Source organism: Terrapene carolina, unplaced genomic scaffold, assembly GCF_002925995.2.
Source record: "Terrapene carolina triunguis isolate 2854851 unplaced genomic scaffold, T_m_triunguis-2.0 Scaffold95, whole genome shotgun sequence".
NCBI classification, from domain to species: Eukaryota; Metazoa; Chordata; order Testudines; family Emydidae; genus Terrapene; species Terrapene triunguis.
Window position 1 is genome coordinate 39,797,012 of NW_020664446.1, and position 9,290 is coordinate 39,806,301.

Sequence of the window (9,290 nt, forward strand, 5' to 3'; positions counted from 1 at the left end):
AGAGGATGGTTGTGCCTTGCCCTACCCACAACCTCCTTTCCTGTCAGGCCTGGTCCTTCTCCGACATTTCAACGTCGGAAGAAACCACCCCGAGATTTTTCCCATACCCTTTCCATAAGCTGGAACATTTTTCTACCAGTAGACTGCCAGTAGATGGTGAACCTACTTTCTCATCCATTGAGTCCATCTCCTCCTAGGGAGGCTAACCTAATAGAACCTCTGAGGTCTTGGAGCAGTCCTCCTTCAAGATACAACTGCCCACAGAACTGCATTAGTGGGATATTGACCCCACAGGATCCATATGCCAAACAGCCCAGATCTGTGCACAAAAACCTACCAGCACTACTCTCCTAACTGATACCAACTGACTGAGTACACAGAGGAAGAAATCAAAGTAGAGGTTTGGTACTGATGGTCCCAAAAGGCATGTCATCCTCCTCACCCAATGAGGCAGTCGCTCCATTATTGCCATATCAATTGATGGCCACAGCCAATATCAGGTGTTTTTGCAGGGGATGGTGACTGAGCTCCAGCTCTCTCTTGACGAGGTCCATGACACACATCCTAAACTCCTTGACATCTTACAACCCATGGGCCTTTCTCTGGTGGCCCTCCCAATGAACAAGGCCATTTTGGAACCTGCTAGGGCATTGTGGCATACCCCTGTGCCCCCATCCCAGGGAGGCTAAAAGAGCAGAATTCCTCTTTACCCACCCAGAGGGTAATTCCCTAGTGGTGCAGGCACCCACAGTGAGATTAAGATTGCAACACCCCAGGGCAGCTCTAACAGATAAAGGCTCTAAATGCCTTGACCTTCTGGAAAGGATTTTCATCAACCAACCTCCAAGTCAGAATTTGCTAACTACCATGTCCTGCTTCCTCAGGAGGACAGGACTCAATTCCAAGACCTCACTAAGGAAATCAAACGGGTGCCTGAGACCTCATTCTAAGCAGCAGTGGAAGGGGATGATCCCATGTTTAGAGCTGTTGCTATAGCTATAGTTATGATACTTGAATCATGCCTTCACTCTTCAGGGTTCCCCAGGGAGGTCCAGAATATCACTGAGGATTTTTCCTTGCAGTTTAACCCTTCAACAGGAAAGCTGATGAGTCATTGCACTTGTGTAAGGACTCCGGACAATTCTCCACTCCCTGAGCATTTATATCCCAGCCCCAAAGAGAAAACACCACAAGCAGGGTTATAAACCTGGACATGCCTCTCAGCCATTTTACCACCAGAACTTTTACAAGCTGCCATCCAACGCTAGAGCGGATATACTGCTTCCTCCGCCTCAACTGTTGCTGCTCTCTCCCACTCCACCACCCAGGGGTTTCTTTGGTGGGGCATTCTGGTGTTAGCAAGGAATGGCATGGCATCACTAGAGCTACACAGACTTTTGGTGGTTGCCTTGCCCACAACTTCATAATTCCAATGAGAGGAGACTTCACTCTCATGACATCAGATGGGCTTTGGCATTCTATATGCAAAGAACAAAACCAATTAGGAAGTCATCAAGATTATTTGTTGCAATAGAGTGATTGCAAGGAAAAGCATTATCTGCTCACTCTCTCACAGCTGGTGCATATTCCTCCTTCAGATGGGTGAAAGCCTATTCCACTAGACCACAAGCAACCTCAACAGCATCTTTTACTATACTACACATTTGTAGAGCAGCTACCCTGGAGTGCCATCCATACCTTCATGAAACATTATGCCTTAATGTAGGCCTCTTTTGCAGATGCAGCTGTTGGGACAGCAGTTTTACAGACATCTATACAAACTGCATTTTTGCACCCTCCCTCTGTTTGAATACTGCTTACCAATCATCCACATGTGGAATACACACAGGGACCAGTACTTGAAGAAGAAATGAAGGTTACTTATCTGTAACCTGGAGGCTCTTTGAAGTGTGGAGTCCCCTATTTGTATTCTACCTGCCCTCCTTCCCCTCTGTTTCCGATCTTTCTTGATTCACAGTAAGAAGAAGAAGAACTGGAAACGTGTTGGTTTGCACTGCCCTTCATATCCTCGGTTTGGAGCATGAGGAGAACAAGTGTGCAGGTGCAGAACAATGGACATTACTTGCTAAGAAATTTCCAGTCTAGGTGAATGGAGTACATGCATATCCATGTGTGGAATACAGATAGGGACCACACATGTCAAAGAACCTCTAGCTACAGATAAGTGAACTCCATTTTTCTAGGTGCCGCGGTATTTGTACTCTGCTCGTCATCAAGGCATCTGAAAGCCTTACAAATTCTGGAACAAGAATGACTACCACATTTTCTGTTTCATGCTACAGGGCCATAGCAAATGCAATTTTACAGCTAGTCACAGAAATTGTGCTCTTAATGTGGAGTCAGAAATGAAGGTTTTCAGTAACTTAATATTTTATTGATGTTTTTTGGAAAGCACTGGGTAAAAGCTGCTCTTATTTTCTCTCCTTTACAGATGAGTGATGTATCAGCAGGGGGAGCTACTGTATTCCCTGAAGTAGGAGCTAGTGTTTGGCCTAAAAAGGTAAGATGAGTTTTAATGACCGGTTTCAGACTAGCAGCCGTGTTAGTCTGTATCCGCAAAAAGAACAGGAGTGCTGTACAGTAGCCCACGAAAGCTTATGCTCTAATAAATTTGTTAGTCTCTAAGGTACCACAAGTACTCCTGTTCTTTTTATGAGTTTTAATGCATCTTAGATGTTACTCTCCCACTTTTCCTCCGTTAACATCCAGCTATGAGGAACTGTATATTTGGGTGTTTAAATGTAAAATGAAAACTTCAAAATTAATTGATTGAAGAAAGTACTAGGGCACCAATCCTGCAAACACTTAAGCAGTACCACTTATTTCAGTGGCGCTACCTATGCAAGTAAAATTACACACATTTTCAGGTCAAATCTAGCTGTGCTTGTGCAGTGTTTCAGTTTTTGCTGTTCTGCATGATTATGAAGTTTTAACCTGTATTGAATCATAGACTACTGAAGCCAATAGGTCCAAAACATAAAACTTACCTTACTTGTAATTTGGGTCAGACTCTATTTGGAGGGGAAACCCAGACTAGCCAAGCAGTGCACAGAATAAAACTCCTTTTTAGAAAATGGTGGTGGCTCTTAAAAAGATCTTTTTGGGTTCTCTGATCATCTGTAGGGAGAGAGCTGGATTCCAAGGCCAGGGCCACTTGGCAACCTGGCTATACTACCACACACCGGGTCATGCCCTTCCAAGCCTGGACAAAATGGTGTGGTGGGGGCCAGCTGGGAGGGATAGGGCTGTTTAGTGAAGCTGAGCCGGGAAGTAGGGGGGAAAGATATGACCAGGATTGATAGGCCACTTGGCTTGCATTCTAATGTTCAGTTGCCACAATGACCACTCACTCCTACCAACAAGTTTTCTTTGTTTAAAAGAAACCAACCCCCCCCCCCCCCCTCCCCCCCCCCCCCCCCCCCCCCCAAAATAACTAGGAAATCAAATGACAAAAAAAATTAACACAGTTCTGGTTTCCTGGTGACAGTTAGTGCCTTTCCAGAACATCAAGTTCAGCAAAACTCAAACTTCAGGAAATACAGAGTTAAGGTAAATGCCCATATAACCTTACCTCTGCTCCCCTGAAGCTGACAGTAGCCACTGGGAATTATCCACATGCACTGCAGCTGCATTCAACCGTGTGTGTTTTAACTGTACTAAATGGTTTTAATGGCGGAGGCAGCAGGGGGTAGAGATTTGTTTGTGAGCTGAGAAGAATGAGTTTGAGAAGTGTCACAGAACTCTGAGTATATGAGAAGTTCAGGATTTGCACCCCACCTCCTATGTCCGAGGAAGGGAAAACAAACAGCATGTGTACTGTGAGGAGCCACTGTGGATCATTTTATTACAAAATTGTGTAGGTTCCTCTCAGGAGCAAGTTTCAGGAGGGGAAGAGGAGGGTCTTGCCACATGAATTGTCAATAGCAAGGTGGGATATGAGAACAGTTTGTAGATGGGTAAGGGAAAGTATAGGTTTAGGTGATATCCTGTGAGTTAGTGTGAAGCAGCTGTTAAATTTTACAAGTGTGGTGTGCTGTCAGGAGAGTAGACTGAGTGTAGGGCAAGTACAGGACGCTCCTTTAATTTACAGTGAAAAGGCAGAGTATGTGGGTTATGGGGCATTGCTCAAAGAGGGCAATGTTAAGGTTATGTGGGCGGTTTACCTTAACGCTGCGTTTCCTAGTATTCTGAAGTCTGAGTCTTGCTTAACCTAAACTTCTGGAAGGACATGAGGTGTCACTGGAAATCTTAACTCTGCAGTAACAAAGATTGTTGCCATTTAAATAAACCTTGCATTCTGGACACATGAAAGAGTCAAATGTTTTGGATTTATTAAAACAAAGGATGGATCTATGGTTAGTGAATTTGAACTGATAGTTTGTCACCATGCCCTTCATGGTTTTAATAGATCTCATCCGTTCACACCTAGGGATTGCCTACGTGGTGGTGTAATTTGCACTTTGTTACTCTGCTTTAGAAATCTCCCCCCCCAGCTGCAGTGTTGCACATTAATTGGTACATATAGACACTGGGGTGCATACTAAAGGTTCCCTAGTGCACTTTAACAAACAGCACTTTAGGAATCACACCTTCCCATAATGTGGATTATTCCACACTGTAGACAAGTTTTTATTCATAGATTGGGAATTGAAAAAGCAAAAAGCTTCTCTCTCTCTTCCAATCAGCTTCTTAACTTTGAATGAACTAGTTGAAAAGCTGGTGTAGCACTGCAGCAAACGCAGGTTCCAGGTGCTTAGCCAGTGACTTCCTGCAGCTTTTTTCTTTAGAACTTGGCAGAAAACACTTTCATTTAAATTGAATACAAATAATGTTAAGTTTAGGCTTTAACAGGTTGCCAAGTTTAATTTTAAATATGTTCATTTAAAAATTAACCTATTTAAATGCATCATATTTTAAAGTCATTGATCATTAACCCTGGTAGAAGTAAACTTTGTGTTGCATAGAATAAAATGTTATGTTTGTATTGAAATTTCCAGGGAACAGCTGTATTCTGGTACAATCTTTTTCCAAGTGGAGAAGGAGATTACAGCACAAGGCATGCAGCCTGCCCAGTACTAGTTGGAAACAAGTGGGGTAAGTATCCCTACTCTGCCAAACGTCTGATTTTAATTTTTTTTTTACTTCACTGCTTGTGGTAGGATACAGTACAACCACCAGCTCTTTTCAAAAGAAGTGAGCTAGTACATACCTAGCTACTTCATACTAAGATTTTCCCAATTTGCAAATATTGTGGGGTTTTCTTCTTAGGCTTAGTACGTCAAGTTTCAGGCTATTGCTTTGACATTTATATTTGGGGAATAAAGCTTTTCTGATGCATGTGCTGATAACGTGTATTTAGTTTAAATAGAAGTAGTGACCAATACTATTTTTGTCTCTCATAGTATCCAATAAATGGATCCATGAACGAGGTCAGGAATTCCGAAGACCGTGCACTTTATCAGAGTTGGAATGATGCAGACTTTTCCCTATCCTATACTCGAGTTTGTGTAAAATATGTCTCCCCCATTTAACTTTCTACAGTTTTTACAATTTACTAACACTCCACTACAGATACAGTCTCCAACCACATCCAGTATTGTCTGTGAAGAAACACCTACATTGTTTTAGTTCACTCTACAATATCCCTGTTAGTTTTATATAGAGAGAATATATTGAGATTTTTCAGGCTAGAAGGACAAAATATAGTTGTCAGAAATAACAGGGATAATTTGTGATTTATAGTACCCTTTACTCTGTAGAATTTCAGATCAGCAGAGAAAGCCAGTATGTGACTTGTGTTAGTCCTCACAAGCTTGAGTTTACCAGTGGTAAAAAAACATGAACAATCTAATTTCAAGCACAGACTCGTTGTTTGGAGGGATGCATTAAACCAATCCTTGTCTCCAGCTCCCAAACTCAACTCTTTGTTGTAGCTTGCCTCACCACTACAATTGAACAGTGGGCGTGGTTTGTGTTTCTCTGCGTGACAGGTTACCTTTGTGTTTATCCTAGCCTGTTTTTTCAATACTACACAAGCCCAGACTTAACGGACTTGTAAATTCTCTCTCATGCCTCTAAAGTGAATTTGACTTGTAACCCAGAGAATGTGAGCCCGCAGTCATATAAAGTACGTGTCGGATACCTGTGTGCCTCAGAACAGCCTGACAGAAATGACCTGCTTTCCAGGTCTAGTTTTGTTTTATGACTTAGTTTGTCCATTTTAAAAAAAAGCTGCTTTTCTGTGTCCATAGTAATACATCTTTACATCCATTTCTTGGACAGTGGGATGGGGACAGTACCATCTTTGATTAAACAGAGCATTGTGCCTTAGGAGACTGGAATTTCAAATTGGTTATGAGGTAATGCACAAGCCTCGAAGATTTACTTGTGAAAAGCCAAATTTTCCAATGCTGAAATCGTTTGTGAAAAAGGCAATCTATTTATAATCTTCACTCTTTTTTAAAATGCTTTTTATTTTGTGTATGTTTTGATATGTTGTGTACATTGAATACATGCCATAACTGTGACTGGCTTTTCACCAACTCTGGACTGAATTCACACAGGATGTAGATGAAGGTAAAAGTGAGCCACACCAGAACCTAGCAGGCCACCTTCTGTCAGTCTAATCTTGGATTATGAAATGCTGAATATTTTTAATAGTGTACGGGCAAACCCCATTTTAGATAATTGGATTTTCTACCTGAGTGAAAACCTGAAGATTGAACCCAAAAGGTAGGAGAATCCAACTATTAACCTATACAAATACTTTGGGAACAGGGATGCAATTTAAAGGTACTACAGAGGACTCATATCTTCAGAAGGATTATTATAAAAAAGTTAAATCAAGTAATGTATGGCATAAATAAAATCTAGCAAAGAAATATGCTCCAACAGAACAGAGTTCTTGTTCTCTGAATTTTGACCCTTTAACAAATTTTTCATCTCTTCTCCCCCCCCCCACCCCCCTTCTTTCCTCTTGTGAATTGTGATGTAAATCCCCTCATTTTCATATGCTCTCTTTTGGTAACTAGGGCTGAAGTTTAGTCCTGCAATTTTCAGAAAAATGGAGTGGACATGGCTAAGAGAGCTTGATAGACAGTTGTCAGGCACAAAAAGGCAAAACACCTCCATTTCCAATACCCCCCTCTCTGTAATCAAACAATTTCTCTAGTTAGAGACACCCCAGTAATGGTGTGGCAGCTAATAGTCTGGGTTTTTTTGCTAAGAAAAAAACCCACTCTTCTCTTACATTTCAGTGCCTTTTTTTAAACTCGGTTTAATTTCTTAAAAGGGGAAATCTCAATCAATGGTCAGCTAAGTCACTGCTGTATACTTGCTTGAAATGTCTATTGCTCAAACTGGAAGAAAGCCATGCTATGCTCCAACCCACCCTTTACTTTCAGTCAGCAGTAGCGAGAAGATGGGGGTATCGCATACCAACCTCTAACTCCCAACTCAGTTCAAGCAAAGACAAACATACTACTCCCTCCCTTAAGAGATTTGAGGTGGGAAACCATGTTTTGGAGCCTATTAGACTTCAGTTGGTAAGGTCAGAAAATAGTCTCTCCTTCTGCGCCCACCCATCAATAAGCATTTCTAATGTTCATAGAATTTTAGAGAAAAGTTTCTAAGTAGTGTTGTTTCAATTGCATGATGCTTAAGATCCAGAAATAAAATCATTTGATAGGTTTTTTTTCTTTTGTCCATTTTCACTAAATGAAATTTGTTTCCTACTAGTGAAAATGTTCCATTGGATAAAGTTATATCTAAGACTAGTTAAATGTGTTGAAAATCATTTAAAAACTGAATCCTTCCAAGCCTGGTTAGTAGGAAAAGAAACTATTTACTTTAATTGTTGTAGATGAAGACCCATATTTCATCTCCTCTGCTTGAAGCATTCATACATTTAACACTGTGTAAAAGTACTGTTGCTTGCTGCCTTATCCATTAACTTTCTAAAAAGGGCTTTCAGATCAAGAGTTTGGCTCCTGTGTGAATGCAGTTTAGTATTAAATATGAATGACAACTCTCGGGTTCACAGTGACTGACATCTGAAAAATTGCCTTACTATTAAATTTTTTGTAAAGTTTTTTTTAAATGTAAAGAACAGGCTTAAAATAAAAGTCACTGCCACTTACAGTGAAAATCCTCAACATCAAACTTTTCTTGTGATCTGTTGCTCTCCATTTTGTCCGATTTATGGATTCCCATATGGTTCCTAGAAACTCAACAGCCCTATTCCCTAATTAATTTCAGAATATAAAAAGTGGGTTTAGAACAGAGGTGGGCAAACTACGGCCCGCGGGACCGTCCTGCCTGAGCTCCTGGCCCGGCAGGCTAGCCCCCGGCCCCTCCCCCGCAGCCTCAGCTCGCCCCGGTGCAGTGCTCCAGGCACTGGGGCTGTGAGCTCCTGGGGCAGCGCAGCGCAGAGCCTGGCCTAACTGTGCTGCGTGGCCACAGCGGTGCAGCTGTAGCGCTTCCAGCCACTGGTGCTCCAGGCAGCGCAGTAGGGGCAAGGGGGATTGGGGATGTGGATAGGGGTTGGGAACAGGGTTGGATGGGGTAGGGGGGCGTCAGGAATGAGAGGAGGGGTTGGATGGAGTGGCAGGGGGCAGTCATGGGACAGGGAGCAGGGGTGTGTGGATGGGGCAGGGATCCCAGAGGGGCCCTCAGAGAACAGGGATGGGAGGCAGATAGGAGGTGGGGGTCGGGCCACAACTCCCTCCCCAACTGGCCCTCCATTCAATTTACAAAACCTGATGTGGCCCTCAGGCCAAAGTTTGCCCACCCCTGGTTTAGAAGATGCTTGTAACATGGTTTACTGTGTATTAACTGTTCTCCACAACAACAACAGACATGAGGTTTAATCATGTGTGTCCAAGTGAGACAAGATAAGGGACCAAAGAAGCAGAATGGAAGAAAATAAGCCTTTTAAGATCTTCTGGGTACTGCTATTCATTGTTAGTTTCCAAATACACAGCCCTTTCATTAATGTAAAACACTTGTAAAAGTAAGCAGCTTATGTTTAGCATTTCAAAGGAAATTAAATACCCTTGTTAGTTTAACTGCACTCTTTAGGCTTTCTTTATTGAAATACAGCTAAGGCTTCTGTTTCTGAGGTTTGAGTTTCATTTGGGGGGAGGAGGTATTTTTAGCAATTTGATTTTTAAGTAGCTGTCCAAAACTCAAGTTTTCAAGTCTCTTTTTGAAACAGTACTATGGTAAAATACATTTACAATACGGATCTTTAGTATGCACCAGTTTGGTCT

The 9,290-nt window shown here is 42.1% G+C and overlaps 1 protein-coding gene across 4 annotated transcripts in view; it reads left to right on the top strand.

Moving 5' to 3' along the window:
• Positions 1-6,242, top strand: part of P4HA1 (prolyl 4-hydroxylase subunit alpha 1) — a 60,035-nt gene extending 53,793 nt beyond the window's left edge. For all 4 annotated transcript variants that reach the window (XM_026651148.2, XM_026651147.2, XM_026651146.2 and 1 more), the window contains exons 13-15: positions 2,453-2,521; positions 5,019-5,115; positions 5,424-6,242. In XM_026651148.2, the coding sequence (XP_026506933.1) occupies positions 2,453-2,521; positions 5,019-5,115; positions 5,424-5,494 (237 nt within the window). In that variant the 3' untranslated portion in view covers positions 5,495-6,242. The remainder of the gene's footprint in view (positions 1-2,452; positions 2,522-5,018; positions 5,116-5,423) is intronic.
• The last annotated feature ends 3,048 nt before the right edge of the window (positions 6,243-9,290 follow it).